General features: G+C 42.9%; 2 protein-coding genes across 10 annotated transcripts in view; one reads left to right on the top strand and one right to left on the bottom strand.

Annotated features, from left to right (window-relative positions):
* SLC7A9 (solute carrier family 7 member 9) overlaps window positions 1-7,220 on the top strand; it is a 37,617-nt gene extending 30,397 nt beyond the window's left edge. For 4 of the 6 annotated variants that reach the window (XM_006061391.3, XM_044932182.1, XM_044932185.1 and 1 more), the window contains 2 exons: window positions 4,767-4,941; window positions 5,821-5,995. In XM_006061391.3, coding sequence (XP_006061453.3) covers window positions 4,767-4,941; window positions 5,821-5,885 — 240 coding nt within the window. In that variant the 3' untranslated portion in view covers window positions 5,886-5,995. Of the gene's footprint in view, window positions 1-4,766; window positions 4,942-5,820; window positions 5,996-6,025; window positions 6,328-7,088 lie in introns of those variants that run through there. The other 2 variants (XM_044932183.1, XM_044932184.1) reach the window with 2 other exon arrangements.
* The window catches only part of TDRD12 (tudor domain containing 12), a 77,067-nt gene continuing 67,735 nt past the window's right edge, over window positions 6,481-15,812 (bottom strand). For all 4 annotated transcript variants that reach the window (XM_044932180.2, XM_044932178.2, XM_044932179.2 and 1 more), the window contains exons 27-32: window positions 11,425-11,534; window positions 10,007-10,067; window positions 9,808-9,921; window positions 9,568-9,721; window positions 9,408-9,483; window positions 6,481-8,969 (exon numbers count right to left, since the gene is read on the bottom strand). In XM_044932180.2, coding sequence (XP_044788115.1) covers window positions 8,878-8,969; window positions 9,408-9,483; window positions 9,568-9,721; window positions 9,808-9,921; window positions 10,007-10,067; window positions 11,425-11,534 — 607 coding nt within the window. In that variant the 3' untranslated portion in view covers window positions 6,481-8,877. The remainder of the gene's footprint in view (window positions 8,970-9,407; window positions 9,484-9,567; window positions 9,722-9,807; window positions 9,922-10,006; window positions 10,068-11,424; window positions 11,535-15,812) is intronic.

Below are 15,812 nucleotides of genomic sequence, written 5' to 3'. Positions count from 1 at the left end.
GCAAAAAAAAAATGAAGCAAATGAAAATTCGTAGAAAACGGGCTGTGATATCAGACAAGCACTCAGACCCAGAACACAAGACAAAGACCATTAAGTAATAATGGCTAAAGAGAGAAGAGTTGTGAAAACCTGTTTACCCCACCACATAATTACTTTTAGGGAACAAACTACAGGAAACAGGAGGAGAAACAGGCACACACAAATAGAAGGCTTTAAAACATCTCCCTCAGAGCAGGGTTGGTCCAGGCACATCACTAGTAAAGGCGACTGAAGAGCTAAAACAATATAACAGGTACATTTTAGAGATTCCTATCAAATTCTGAGTTCCCCAAATAGCAATCACACCTTTTCAAGTGAAGAGAGGACATGTCTGAATTTGTAATGCCACCAAGAAAAACTCCAATTAAAAAGTCAGGAATGTTACAAAGTACATTCTCTGTCTATAATGCAATAAAACAGGACATCGATTTTAAAAATTAACATCTTTTTGTTAATGGAGATGTTTGTTAATGTCAAATGGAGACAGGAAATGAAAGTACATAAATTCCTAAAAATGTTAATGGAGATGTTTGTTAATGTCAAATGGAGACAGGAAATGAAAGTACATAAATTCCTAAAAATAACAAATTAATAACAAAACAAGACATCTATGATCAGTACTTTAAGGAGGTTCTGCTATATTACTTACATCAATAAAAATGAAAACAAATTAAATAGACAACTCAAAAAGCAAGAGAAAAATCAATAAAACCAAAAGAATGTAGAAGGAATCAGTAAACCTAAAGAAAGAACTTAAGATTCTTAACTGGATTATTTTTTAGAATTTCACCATGAACTCAGATTCTGCTGGGGTAGTAAGCTGTATTTTCCTAGAAAACTGTCCATTTCATGTAGGTGTTTGAATTTATTTGTATACAGCTATACAAAATAGTTTATGATTTTTTTAAAAAAACTTCCTATGTTCTGGAGATTATTTCTCCATTTTTGTTTATCTGTGTATTTATGCTTTCTGTTTTTCTTTTTAAGGTAAGCTACAGGTTGTTTTACTGATTTTTCAAATTATTTTTATGGACTGTAACACTAATACCAAACCTTACAAAGACAGCACAGAAAAATCACAGACCAATCTCACTTTTGAATATTGATAGAAAAATCATAAAATAATTTAATGGAATCCAATTATATTAAAAACATACCACGACTAAGTCAAGTCTGTGTAAGCATGGCTGAAGATTAGAATGAACTGGATTTAATTCATGGGGGATATAATTCATCATATTAATATACCTATGGTGAATACCCCTATGATCACCTCCCACAGATGCCAGAAACCACCAGATAAAATTCAACATACATCACTGATAGAAACACAATTAGAAACGCATAATCTTTTCCTTGGTATGATCACACACACAAACACACCTTATGGCAAAAAGCAATCTTAATTGATAAGCTTAACTGCTAACCTTAATACTAGAGAGATCCCTGCTAGGTCTAAGACAAGAATGCCTTCCTTCTATTGATTTCTACTATCAGCTAACACTGCTCTGAAGATAGCAGCAAGGCAATTACGGAAGAGAAAGCACTTAGGAGCCTAAGGATTAGAGAAGATTTTTGAAAGTCTTTCTCCACTCAAAGAAAATAAAAGTGTACACCTGGAAAACCCAAAAGGATCAAAGAAAAAACTACAAGAAAATATAGTAAAGTAATAAGACATAAAATTAAGACACTGAAATCAATAGCCTTTCTTTATAAAAATGATGTCCAATTAAAAGAAAGTGAAAGACAACACCTCATCTTCCCCCTACTCCATCCGAAACAAAAACCTAGCCATAAACTTTAACAAGAGGCTAGACTTCTCCATGGAAAAGTAAAATTCTCCTGCAAGACAAAAAAAGGAACTTGAACAAATGGAAATTCATCATCTTCTTGGATAGGGAGACTCAGCATCCTTCATTTAGACATTTCATGTCACTATAATAAAAAACACCATCTAATTTTTATCTCTGGAGTTAGACAAGCTGATTTTACAGTTTATATTGAAGAACAAACTACTAATAGCAAGAATGGCCAGGGAAAACCTGGCCATTAAATGTTAAAATACAGATTCTAAACTTTAAATATCATAGTACTGATGCATGAAGAAAACATAAACTGTTTTGTAATCCAAGAATGGAGAAAACCTTTCCAGTGACTCAAAAATCAAGGAGTAATTTTTTAAAAAGGGGCAACCATATCTCCTGGCCAAAATAAAAATGCATGCATTCAAATAAGGAGAAGAAAATTGAAAGCACATACATATAATATTGGGGGAAATATCTTCAATAATATCACACACACACAAAAGGTAACAGCCCTCATTTAAAGAGTTCCAAAAATTGAGATGGGAGTTACTAACAACTGAAATGGACAAAAGATATAAATGGACACAAGTCAACAAAGTTCAATGAGAAGAATGCAGTGAGACTTAAACATGAAACAAATGGACCCCAGCACACTCAGTTTTGTTCCTAAGAAGAGACAGGTGCCAGAATTCTAACAAGCTACCATTTCTTGCTTGTAAGATGGGGCAGAAATCCCAGAGTTTGGCCACACCCCATGGAGGTGGCCATGGGGAAACAGCCTTCTCCAACACTGCTGCTGCTACTGCTAAGTTGCTTCAGTTGTGTCCTGGAATTCAAATGATATGGCTACTATGGATGGAAACCTGGCCATATCCAGCAAAATTACATATGGATTTACCTTGTGACCCAGTCATCCTGTTTTGAGGTAATCTATCCCAAAGTCTAGTCAAGACTATGGTTTTTCCAGTGGTCATGTATGGATGTGACAGTTGGACAGTGAAGAAAGCTGAATGCTGCAGAATTGATGCTTTTGAACTGTGATGTTGGAGAAGACTCTTGAGAGTCCCTTGGACTGCAAGAAGATCCAACCAGTCCATTCTAAAGGAGATCAGTCCTGGGTGTTCACTGGAAGGACTGATGCTGAAGCTGAAACTCCAATACTTTGGCCACCTCATGTGAAGAGTTGACTCTGATGCTGGGAGGGGTTGGGGGCAGGAGAAGGGGACGACAGAGGATGATATGGCTGGATGGCATCACCGACTTGATGGACATGAGTTTGAGTGAACCCTGGGAGTTGGTGATGGACAGGGAGGCCTGGCGTGCTGCGATTCATGGGGTCTCAAAGAGTCGGACACGACTGAATGACTGAACTGAACTGATCCCAAAGTGAAGTTGACAAAAAATATGAAACATACCCAAGGTCATTTATTGTAGCATTAACTGTAAAAGCAAAAGCCTCAACACAACCCAAATGTCAATTAGTGGAAGACTAGCTGGATAAGTTTGGAACATCCACCAAATAGAGTGGTATGCAGTAGTAAAATGCGTAAGTAATTTTATACAGCACTGCTACCTCTGAAGTATATTAATGGAAAAAAATAAGGTGTAACACTGTGTTTTATGCATTTGCTACCTTTTATGTAAGGGTAGTGGAAGATGAACAGGTGTATGCATATTTGTGCATATACATGTGCTTATTCTCAAAAAGAAATAATGGACGAATAAAGCAAACTCAAGAAAAAATTTATAATATCAAAAAATTAAACACTGCAAAGGGAAAGAGCAAATCCCTGAAAACTCCGAACAAATGGAGATAAAAAAATATTACTCTATAAAAAGTAGATGACATAACCACACAGCATAATTACCAGAACTGATACTAAAGTGCATGACTTTTAACTGCATTTCCCTTGTGGCTTATACTCTTCTGTTAAAAAGAACTGCAAAAAAAAGTCTTAACTTCATAGTACTTACAATGGTAGTACTGGTAGAGGGAATCCTGCATGCTGCAGTCCATGGGGTTGCAAAGAGTCAGACGACTGAGCAACTGACCTGAATTGAACTGGTGTCGTTATTTTATTATAGACACATTGTAAGATAAAGAAAATAAGTAATCATGTGAAAGCCATTATGAAGATTTTCGAAAAGAAGCATTAGGAAAGAAAATGCAAGTCTAGAGTAAAGTAAGGAAAAAAGTGCAATCTTACATTTGAATCAAAACTATTAGAATCATTTGTGCAATGTTTTCTGCTTCGTGAAAAAAAAAAAGATTTTTCTCTGTCCTGGTGAAAGAACACTGAATACTCCAAGCACCCAGATGATGGTTTCTAAGTGTCCATTTCCTACCGAAAAGAAACAGCTCCCTGGAGAAATGGGTGAATCCAGACCTGCTAGGACTGGATGTCTCCCGAGCCCCTGAATTCAGTGATTGACTTCAGGGATTCCAAAGTGTGGCAGTCAGACCTTAAGTGCTTCCTGAAGTGACGAAACGAAGTGCACCGCTCCACCAGTGCACCGCTCCACCACAAAAGGCTCTTGCCCCCAGGTCTAGCCGCCAGTTTTAACAAACGAGAGGGACAGAGGAGCAAGTTATCAGCAGAGCAAGATGAAGACAGTGTAGGACACACCATCCAATTCCGGCAACAAATTAATGACGAGACAGAGAAAGGAGGGAACCAACAGGTTAACATCGAAGTCCTTGTCGGTTAGAAGTGCATGATGTGTATTTTACAGGTAAAAATGACGTGAAGGTGTTTTCTTTATATTCTAGGGAAAAGGAAAAGAACAGGTGAAATAAGGTCGGCAAATTTACTTACAAGTGATGGAAACTATATTCTTCTTTCTCTGTCAAGGGTATGAAAAATGTCAAAAGGGAAACAAGTGCTCACGCCGAGTCATGACTCCATGTTGTTCTGCCCGCAGGTGCCCATTTTCATCCCCATCTTGGTGACTTTCTTATCCGTGTTTTTGGTTTTGGCCCCAATCATCAGCGCACCTGCGTGGGAATATCTCTACTGTGTGTTGTTTATGCTGAGTGGCCTTGTATTTTATTTCCTTTTTGTCTACCATAAGTTTGGATGGGCTCAGAAAATCTCAAGTAAGTATCAACCGGGGAACCGCTGGGCTATTAGTGAAGCAAGGCAAGCCCAACACCCCGCAGCCTCATCTGTCCCGATGCTACCAGGACTTTCTTGTCACAGGGTCTCACACAGCTAACAAAATTTCATCTCCTCTTTGGGAGGACACGTGACCTGTTCCCCTCAGTGTGACACCCCTGGGGTCCACCTGTGGCCTCTAGTATTTCCCAAGGACTTTGCTCCTTTCTTGAAAGAGTTCCTCCTGCCTCCAACCTCTTTACGCTGATCTAAGCCTAAAGCTGAGGGGTTGCTGGTGCTCTACTATAAAAATGAAAGAAAAGGTTAATAACTATCAGAAAACCAGCCACACTTGCCTATGCCTCTGAAAATGGACTTGCATTTGATTATATTGACAGAGAATCTAGCCAGGATAACTTACAACCTAAAGGCCCCACCCAAATACACCTATTTCTCAGCTTTGAGTGTTTAGCCAAGCTGTTCCCAACAAAAACTGTTAAGTTAGAATTAAGGAAGTGAAGAGAATGAACCACCTGTATTTTAAAGGAGATGCCAACTAAGTGACTTCAGACTACATATTCAGCCTTGGTCAGTGGTAGTTAAATATACACATATAACTGAGGCATTCATATTTTTCCTACAAATGGTTTGGTGGCAGTAAAATATTTAGCAGGTTCCTAATGCTTTAATGGGAAATAACTTATCTCCAAAGAACCACCATAGCTCCCAGGATGGGTCTGTCCCTCTCTACCTACTGTGTCCCCCGTGCACAGGCTCTAACAGGAGACACATCACCAAGGAGTAACACTATCACTGCTCACCAATAAGTGGGGTGAAGCTGATTTTTAATGACGCTTTTCTAACTGCACTTCCCCCCCCAGAGCCTCTCACCATGCACCTTCAGATGCTGATGGAAGTCGTCCCCCCAGAGGAAGCTCCAGAGTAACAAGCTCTGCCTCTTGTGCCAAATCCAAGCTGTGATGAACTTATTTTTGTAAGCAATATTTGTGGTTATTTCTTCCTGATGTTTTTCTTAAGGAAAAAGAAACAAACATATTCACACGTGTATGATACTATTATTTTTAGCTATCCTTAGTTCTCTGGGTGGGTGCTGGCTGAAATCAGCAGGCAAGGACATAACCCAGAAGAACGGTGGTGGCGGGAAGGAGTACATCAGAGCCACTGGCTCCACGCAGCGACTCTAGCAAGGGGCACGTCACACCTGCTTCAATAAAGGTGTTCTTTCAGCTCCATCATCAGAAGGGTATATATACGTATACACACACACACACACGTATATGTATATACACACATACACACATATATACATTTAAATATAAAATTGATGGAACTTTGCTTTGATTGAAATAGATTTTTAAAATATTCAAGTACGAGTGCTTTCCTACCTGCCTCCACCCCTTCCTGTCTTTCACCGGGGGCGCAGGGGGCAGGTCCGTCCCAGGCTGGCTGTCAAGGCCTGCAGGGCACAGCTGACTGCCCAGGACCACCCACAGCCTGTGTCCACAGAAGCTCCGCGTCACAGGTCCCCTGACAACCTTCATTGGTATTTTAGTCAAGCCAGGACGTATGCTGTATAAAATTCTATTGCATTTGGCACTCAGGAATATTCCTGACAAAATATGGTCTAAAAGAATGGAAAAAGTAACATTTCCGTGAAAACACTGAAATTTTATTGATATATTGCAAAAGACTTTCACACCAAAACTAAGAACATGAGCAATTTTAGAAGCATGTAAAGGTACTTTTACCATGCATTTCAAAAAATTTCCCAAAACATGAAATCAGTACATATAATAATAGAGAACAACAACAACAAAAAACAGTGAGTAACTGTTTACATTTCACAAGCCAGTACTCCTGTATCTTACAGAACGTAATTCAGAACTTCAAATAGTCATAAATTTAAATGTCTGAAAAAAGAAATTGAAATTTAAACATGTAGCCATCCTCTGCCCAATACTTTCACTCAGCTGTTAGTGAACCACACAAGAGAACCAATGTTACATCTTCTCTGAGAACAGGAAACCCCATCACTTGACCTGGGCACACACCTGTGCAGCTCTGCTGCTTGCTATTATTATGTGTTGTGTTTTACAAAAGAGACAATACAATGGCGCATACACTGCAGGTGGCCAACAACCTCAGGGAAAAAGCCGGTGCAGCTCAGCAGGCCTGGCCACCGACCCAAAGGCCTCCCCGGTGGGAGCGAAAGCTGTATTTACCAAAATGGGATAAGAATGTTACAAGAGCTGCACAGAATCAGAACCTCTGCCAGCAAAGACAGCACAACTTCCTGAAGAGCCTGCCCAGTTTAGCCAGGAAAAAAGGACCGCGGGTACACCTCACGCGCCAATCAGACACCTGCCGGTCAACCACGGGCTCACAGCGGCAGCAAGGATGCGATCCTGGCAGCTGTCCAGGCTGGACACCACGTCCGCCCCCCAGAGGGCAGCGGCATGACTCCACCCAGCAGCACGCCAGGCCCCACCGCTGGGCAATGCCCACCAAGAAGCAGACCGTCTTATTTACAGATGAGGAAACTGAGAGCAAGAGGGCGGTTCGCGCCTGCTCATGGGGCACGACAGCTTGATGACAAAGTTTACTCCCGTTCAGGTGGTGCTCCATACCTGGGACATAGACAAATGTGGGCCCCTGTGCTTTCTGATGTGTTAAACAGAATAAAGACTCGGGGGGCTGTCCTAACAGTCATGTTCTACCGTGTTATTTTCTAGTTCTAGGCAAAGCTGCCAGCCCCACACTGAGGCAGTGCACAGGGTGGGAACTGGCCAGCGGCTCGCCATCTAACTTCCCAGTTAACGTGGAGAGCCAGGCTCTGGGCAGTCCCCCATTGAAGCGCTCATGACAGATGCACATTTCCTGATGACCTCATGACTGCGGGTGCTGCAGCCTCGCCGCAGGCTGAGGCCAAGAATGTGTGCAGGGCTCACCATGAGCAGGTATTCTGAGCATTACCTCCAGGCACAAGTCCTCTTCAGTTTCCACTGGAGAGAGACCTGTGTCCTGTCTGTCCCGGACGCTGCAGGTTCTGAGGGTACTTCAGAAGCCTTACCTCCAGAAAGCCCTGGCTCAGGCTGCTATTGCTGAGGCAAGCCCATTCTCACCCTTGGACTGTCTCTTCGCAAGATGTCAGCTTAGCCTGGGAAACCAGCTATCACTATGTAAAGACTACTAGGAGCGTTAGCACACACACAGCTACCTTGAATGCCAACTAACTCATGGCTGAAAGTGAAGTCAAGTGTTAGTTGCTCAGTCACGTCTGACTCTTTGCGACCCCATGGACTGTAGCCTGCCGGGGTCCTCTGCCCATGGAACTGAGGCAAGAATACTGGAGCGGGTTGCCAATTCCTTCTCCAGGGGATCTTCCCGACCTAGAGATCAAACCCAGGTCTCCTGCACTGCAGGCAGATTCTTAACTATCTGAGCTACCAGGGAAGCCATTGAAAAGGTCTCTTAAGCAGTGCAGAGTATGCATTTTAAGAAATCTCAATTTATATGTGCAAGATCAGGTTTTAAGAATGTACCAAACACAGGTCTAGATGAAAAGACAACAACAGTGAACTCCAGGTGGTACAGTTCATTACCTGAACGCCTGGCTTGCATCACTCAAGTGTGTCAAAGCAGGCTTCACAGCAGGCGGCCAGCAGGACAGCCTAGCACTCACAGTGTCTCTGCTTCCACCTTCCTTCCAGAGTCTCATCATCAACTCATTTTTCTATCAATTAAGAATTTCTCACCATTACTAATCCCAGTGCCGCAAGGTGACACTTAGTAACGCTTGATCCTTGAGGGAAAAACGGTCTGAATGTGACTGCCTGTCTTCTTAGCTTCCGGTCACACAGCAATATCCATTTCTGTTCAGAAGCCTCTGGATGCTCTGCAGGTTTTAATTCACATTCTCATTCACTCTCATTTTCATCTTCATCCGAACTTTTGCCACTGGTCTCAACCAAGCCTGCCACGTTGCAGGACAGGTTTTTAGAGTTTACAACTAAAAGAGGTAGATATTATCAAAAATGCATTAATAATTACAGATTCATTAGCAAATCTTCCCCCACGCCCATTATTTTGGTTATTGCAGAAAAAGTCCCTTGGGTTCTAGCTCTATATTTTGTGACTCAAGTTTTCATTATTTTAAGCAAGAAACATGCAAGTAAAATTTGCCTGCATATGGGTAAGTTATTTTCCTAGGAGAAATATTTGTACAAGTGTTATAAGGAGGTACGTTTATAACCAAGAGTTGATACTCCTCAAAGCAGAACATTTAGCACCGAGATCAACCCCAAGGAGAAAACTAACACCTAAGGGCTTTACAGTAATGGCCCATTTTTACAAAGGCTGCATTCCTGGAATCTGCTGAGTGATGCGTCCACCCCCACGATGCTCCGGTCCTACGACTCTCCTGGGGAGTGGGTGCACCTGCTCTTACCTTTGGCAAAGTGGCTATCCTCCTTATCCTCATCACAGTCTTCCCAGTGATCAAAATCAAACGCCACATTGGGATTCTGTTCAACATAACAATTTACATTACTTGAGAGAATAAAACATACTCAGGGTGTTAAGACCAAGCATGGTTGACTTCTACTCACCCTCTGTTTGAGTAAGCCACACCAAGACTCCCTTTGCTCTTTTGCAAGAGTGATTATAGGTTCGTCATATTTAATTATGCATTTGCAATCATCTTTTATTATGTTGGCTTGCAGCTCCAAATCAGCCAAGTAAAATTTCTCTCCTACCCAGGCACTAGATTTACAAAAAGAAATAAAGTCAGCCTTTTAAAACATTAGAAATTATTTCTATTTTGTTTTATAAGCTATACATAAACCCACCTGAAAACAACTCTATCTCTAAAGTATTTACATTTATAATCTTTTACATTCCTTATTTTTATCTTCAGTATGACCACATCCTCTTTTTGGAACCATTTTATTTGTGGGTGGAAGCTGGAAGAAAGGGAAGAGGATTATATACTCATCTCTGTGTATTTGCTAGGCAAGTAAGGAAAGCAGACCCCAGCAATGAGCATACCTTTTCGGCGGCTCTGCAGTTTTGTTAATGGAAGCACCTCCAGTGTTTTTAGGTAAAGTTTCTGTCCAAAAAGTCAAATTTTCCTATAGGTTATTTATATGTGACTCCATAATATATAACATATATATTACAAATAACATGTATATATGACTCCATTATATATATATATATATATATATATATATATATATATATAATATATATATATGTACTTTTGACATTTTATGCAACTTTTAGTTGAACTACTAAGAATATGAGCATAAACTTCATAGTAACCAAAGTATCCAGTTGCAAAGAACAATTAAAAAACAGTAAAATGTACATCATTTAGTGTAACTAATAAAACAAATACTAGATTAAGAAAAGAACTGTTTCCCTTGACCAGTATTATGATTAAACGATTGGGAATGTAAGCTCTGTGAAAAAGGACCACACGTAATTGTTGGCCATAGGGCACCACTGCTCCAATGTGCCTGCTATCTCAACCTGCTAGGACCCCTAACGATCTCCAGAACAGCAGTCAGTACATGCAAGGACCACTACAGCACATAACGTTTTGTAAATCAGTGCAATTGAAATTCTCAATCTAAAACGTCTGAGGCTTTCAAAGACTTGAGCAGAAATGTTTATAAGGGGCTTTGTTAACAATAGTCAAAAACTGAAAACAATGTCTTTCAACAGGAAAATGGGGAAATAAATTGCAGTGTATTCATCACAGAATGAAAGCGAAAGTGAAAGTCGCTCAGTAATGTCTGACTCTTTGCGACCCCATGGACTATACGGTCCATGGAATTCTCCAGGCCAGCATACTGGAGTGGGTGGCCTTTCCCTTCTCCAGGGGATCTTCCCAACCCGGGGATCGAACCCAGGTCTCCCGCATTGCAGGAAGATTCTTTACCAGTTGAGCCACAGGGGAAGCCCATATCACAGAATATAACTCAGCAATGAAGTGCCACTGCTACTTACAATAATCTAGATGAACTTCACAGACATAATGTCGAATAAAAGAAGACACGAGAGTGTATACCATGTGCTTCCAATTCAGCAACACTGATGGTATCGCAAGGAAGAACAGGGCTCCTAGGCAGGGTTACAGACAGGAAGGGTATATAAGGGAGACCACTGGGATTCTGGAAATGGCCAACAGCCTGACCCGGGTGGGGTAGTGGACATGTACACACAGGAAGATTCTGTATGTTTAAGATCCGTGCACTTTTACTGGATGAGCATTATACCTCAAATAACAAAAAGGAAAAAAGTTTCAGGGAAAAAAAATTGGAAGCGGAATTGTCAAAAATAGAAAGTTAGGTAACATCAGTTTATATCACCTTCTAATTCATCTAAAAGTGGAAAGCCTAAACATCAGAAAATTTCCAAGCATTAGTGACCTTATATTACCCATCTTTTAAATAACCAACCATGCTTTTGGTTTTCTGAGTTTGTCTTGGCATCAGTTCCTCTCTCTGAGCCCTTGTCCTCTTGCTGTGTGCTCGGCAGACAAGCACTGTCTTCTCTGGAAGAAGGTACCCTGGGCGGAAGAGGCAGAGGTGAACTGTGAGATGAAGAAAGAAACAATCTGGCTCCCTGCAGGGATTTCCAGCAAGAGGGAGGCAGGCCAGCCACACATGGCTGAGAAGTGCCTCCTACGGCAGTCAAACCTGCATGCAACCTACGGCTCACTGACAGACGACAAGCGGGTCAGCCCGCCTGGGCGCTGCTGGCGGCAGGTGCCGAGCGGCTGGTCGACATACGTCACGCAACAGGCGCAGGAACTCATTTGCCAAAATAAAATTCTTTTCAAATCACTTAACTGTGAGAATTGTATGCACCGCTGCCCACTTCAAAGAGGATAAAAGAGCAGGAAGTACAAGCCATCTCCTTTCCTCTCCTGTCCCAGCTTCCTAGACACCCTCTTACCACTCTGGATCTATTGCTAGAAACATTCTTTGCAAGAAAAAGCAAATACTGCCCTCTGTATCTTTCTATCTAGAACACACACACATGTTTAAACACATGGGAACCTACTACATTACATTCACTTTTCTATCCCTTACTTTATTGTACTTAATAACTGAAGATTGCACCATATCAATATATAGAGGGCAATCTCATTCTTATAAAAAATTGTGTTTTTCTTTTGGTTGTTTTAACAGGTAACCACATACATGTGGTTCAGTAATTTAGAAATAGATAGAAAGGTCTACACAGTGAAAAATCTCTCCCCTCCCCTGTTCCCCAGTCACCAATTTCCTTTCCCAAGGGAGAAAACAGAAATCATTTCTTGTGCATCATTTTTGAGTTAATGAAACCTAAAGGAGCAAACCTATACGAATACACGTATACACACCCCTATGGGTAGGGAGTGTGCGTGTGTGTGTCTCCAAAGGCACGTCTGACTGACACATATGAAGCCTGTGGCATGGAGGGCAGTGCCACATGGTCCAACCACTCAGGCATGGACCCCTTTCTCAGGCTTTGTTCCCCTCACCACCGTGCAGCCTTAGACCCTCTGTCGCCCACCCTCTTCTTCCGCCAAGGCTCTGACCTCCTCCTCCTGGCCCTCATTTACTGGGGATCAGTTCCTTCCTCCTCCGTCATGACTGTCCTCAAACACCAGCAAACTAGAGCCTCCCCATCCACTTTCCTGCACTCTAGGTTTATACCTCAATAACCTGAAACTCAAGTCCCAGACCCACTTGGTGTCTCCTCCCCTCTGAGCTGGCTGCTCTCTGGGAAACATCCTCGAACAGCCAACCCTGCCACTATCTTCTCAGTCCTGAGGACTCAGAATGACACAATTATACACGCCCCCCTGTGTCTGTCAACCTTTCAGGTCCCCAGACTCTGTCCCCCTTTCCATCTGCTGTAAGAATGGCGCCATGCTCCTCGATTCTGGTTCAGGAAATACACAGCTGCCTATTCATCTCTTGAAACGGAGTCCCTTCCTGGGAGGCAAGCTTCCTCTGTGGCTCCCGTGGTCTCTGCACTTCCCTCCATGTATGACCACAGGCGTCCAACACTCCTGTGCGACTGCAGAATCATCTGTGCACAGGCACTGAGCAGGGTGCTTGGTTCAGAGCCGGGCTCAACAGTAGTTTTGGGGCTCCCTGTAAGTGATCCACCTTTGTCTTGAGTAAACCTACTCAACTGCAGTGGCATCTTCAGTTTTAAAAGAATATCTCAAAAGTAAGTATGGAGGACTTCCCTGGTGGCGCAGTAGATAGGGGTCCACCTGCCAGTGCAGGGGACATGGGTTTCATCCCTGGTCCGGAAGAGTCCACAAGCTGCAGGGCAACTAAGCCCATGCGCTTCAACTACTGAGCCTGTGCTCGAGAGCCCGAGTGCTCCAACTACTGAAACCCGCGTACCTACAGCCTGTGTTCTACAGTGAGAGAAGCCACCGCAGTTGAGAAGCCCGCGCTCTGTTAACAGCTAGAGAAAGCCCGAGCAGCAAAGAACACCCAGCACAGCAAAAAAAAAAAAAAAAAAAGGCAAGCATGGAACAATTTTGTTTCCTGAACGTGTATAGAAACCAAAACATATTCTAATCCCACAGGTACCCAATTTTATTAAGATAGAAATCCTGTAAACTTCAGACAGTTTTCATCTTTGCCATGTTCTCTGAAATTCCCCTACACTGAGCAATAATTTAGGAACACTTCAAGGTCTCCCACGATCACAGCACTAAATCCGCCCATCAGTTTTCAATCCTTATTTCACGTGGCCTCAGGACCACTGTGCAGCTCACGGCTCCCTGGTCCGTGAAACTCCTTCTTCACTGCCATCCTGGATGCTCCCTGTGACCCCAGCTGGCTCCAGGCTGCACCTTCTCAGATGCCCACAGCTGGCCACCTCTCAGCAGTGGAGGCCCCTCAGCTGGCTCTTGACACCCAGCATCTGCTGACCACACCCTTGAGACCACACTCATACAGGTACGTTCAGACATCGGCTGCTTCGCCCACCTCCACACTACCATCCCAGTCTGAGCCACAGTCATCCTGTCCCGACCCAGGCACAGACTTCGTCCCCTCCAGTCTCTTCTCAACACAGCAGCCCAGGGTGCTCTGATTAATAAGTCTTTCCTCTGCTCAAAACTCTCTCACGGCTCCACTTCCTCCTCCGAGGAGCCTACTCCTTGCACTGGCCACGGGGTTCAACAAAATCCGACCCCAGTACCACTCACCGCTTCCACCTAGACTCTCCCCTTGTTCACTCCTCTGATCACTGTACCTCCCTCTCTGGTCCTGGAACCAAGGAACAACCAAGCCTTCTCCTGCCCACTCGAGTCTTCACCTCTCGACATCTGCCTGGGTTAGGACTCAGCTCTAGTGTCTTGGCTCACCATCTCAGACCCCAAACCACCTTCCCTTCGCTTCTGCATTAATCTGCTCCATCTCACATACCACCATCTGATCCCGTATGTTTCTCCGTAACATCTTTATCGTCCTTCTCTCCCCATTAAAATGTGAGTCCTTCATCTATTTAGTTCACTACTGCATGCCTAGTAGACACTCAATAAATGTTTGCTGAATAAATGAATGAATTTTTAAAATTTCAACTTTACCTACTGGCAACTTCAATAAAAAGTATTTATCTGCTAATCAGGTCAACTGAAACAAAGTTAGACAGAAGAAATATTTCAGCATCCAAAACAAAATGGTGGACTAGGACACTCCAAGTTCCTATTTCCCTCTAGATAACACTGAAAGAACTTCCTGTTCCCCCAGCTCTACCCATGAAGCCAGAGAGGGCAGAGCCGACCTTGTGAATTATTTGTGTAGTCCTTTCTAAGCTGTCTGGAGCCAAGACAAGACACTCGCTCAGAAAAGTCCTAAGAAGACCCTAAGCTTTCACCTCAGGCTGATTTCTAGGGCAGAATGTGGAGAAAACAGGACACTTGTGCATTGCTGGTGGGAACACAACACTTAGCTGCTGTGGAAACAGGTTGTCAGTTTAAAAAATGAAACACAGAACTGCCACAGGATCCAGAAACTCCAGAAGACCTGGAAGTAGGAACTTAGGTATCTGCACACCAGTGCTCACAGCAGCACCATTTACAGCAGCCAAATATCCACTACGGGTGAGTGAATAACAAAATGCAGTGCCGCCAGGGAAGGCCAGTGTAGCCGTGCAGCGGAAGATTTTTCAGCCTTAACAAGGACAAAATTTTGACGTCTGCTATAACATGGATAAACCTTGAAAACATTATGCGAAGTGAAATAAGCCAGACAGAGAAGGACAAATGTTGTAGGCTTCCCTTGGTGTGAGGTGCCCAGGATAGGTAAATTACTGGGAACAAAGCACAGAGGAGGTTCCTGGGGGCTGAGGGGAGAGAAGAAAGGGGGTTACGGTGTACTGGGCACAGGGTGTCTGGCTGGGATGTTGAAAACTTCTGCAAATGGACTGTGCTGATGGTCACACAACGTGAATGTGCGCACCGCTGCTGCGCTGTATACTCGATAGTAGCCAGAGAAAAACAGCGTGTGTTAACACACATATGTGGAATCTTAGAAAATGGGACAGATAAACGAACCCGTGTGCAAAGCAGAAACAGAGACACAGAGAAAAAACATACGGTCACCAAAGGGTGGAAGGAGGGTGGGATGAACCGGGAGATGGGGACTGACATATATACGCTGCTATGTATAAAACAGGTAACTAATGAGAACCTACTGTATAGCATAGGGAACTCTACTCAGAGCTTTGTGGTAACCTCAATGGGAAGGAAATTCAAAAAAGAGACAATATGTGTATACACATAGCTGATTCACTTTGCTGCAGAGCAGAAACTAACAGAAGATTGTAA

This window comes from Bubalus bubalis, chromosome 18 (genome assembly GCF_019923935.1).
Source record: "Bubalus bubalis isolate 160015118507 breed Murrah chromosome 18, NDDB_SH_1, whole genome shotgun sequence".
NCBI classification, from domain to species: Eukaryota; Metazoa; Chordata; class Mammalia; order Artiodactyla; family Bovidae; genus Bubalus; species Bubalus bubalis.
This window is presented reverse-complemented; position numbering and strand designations above follow the sequence as displayed.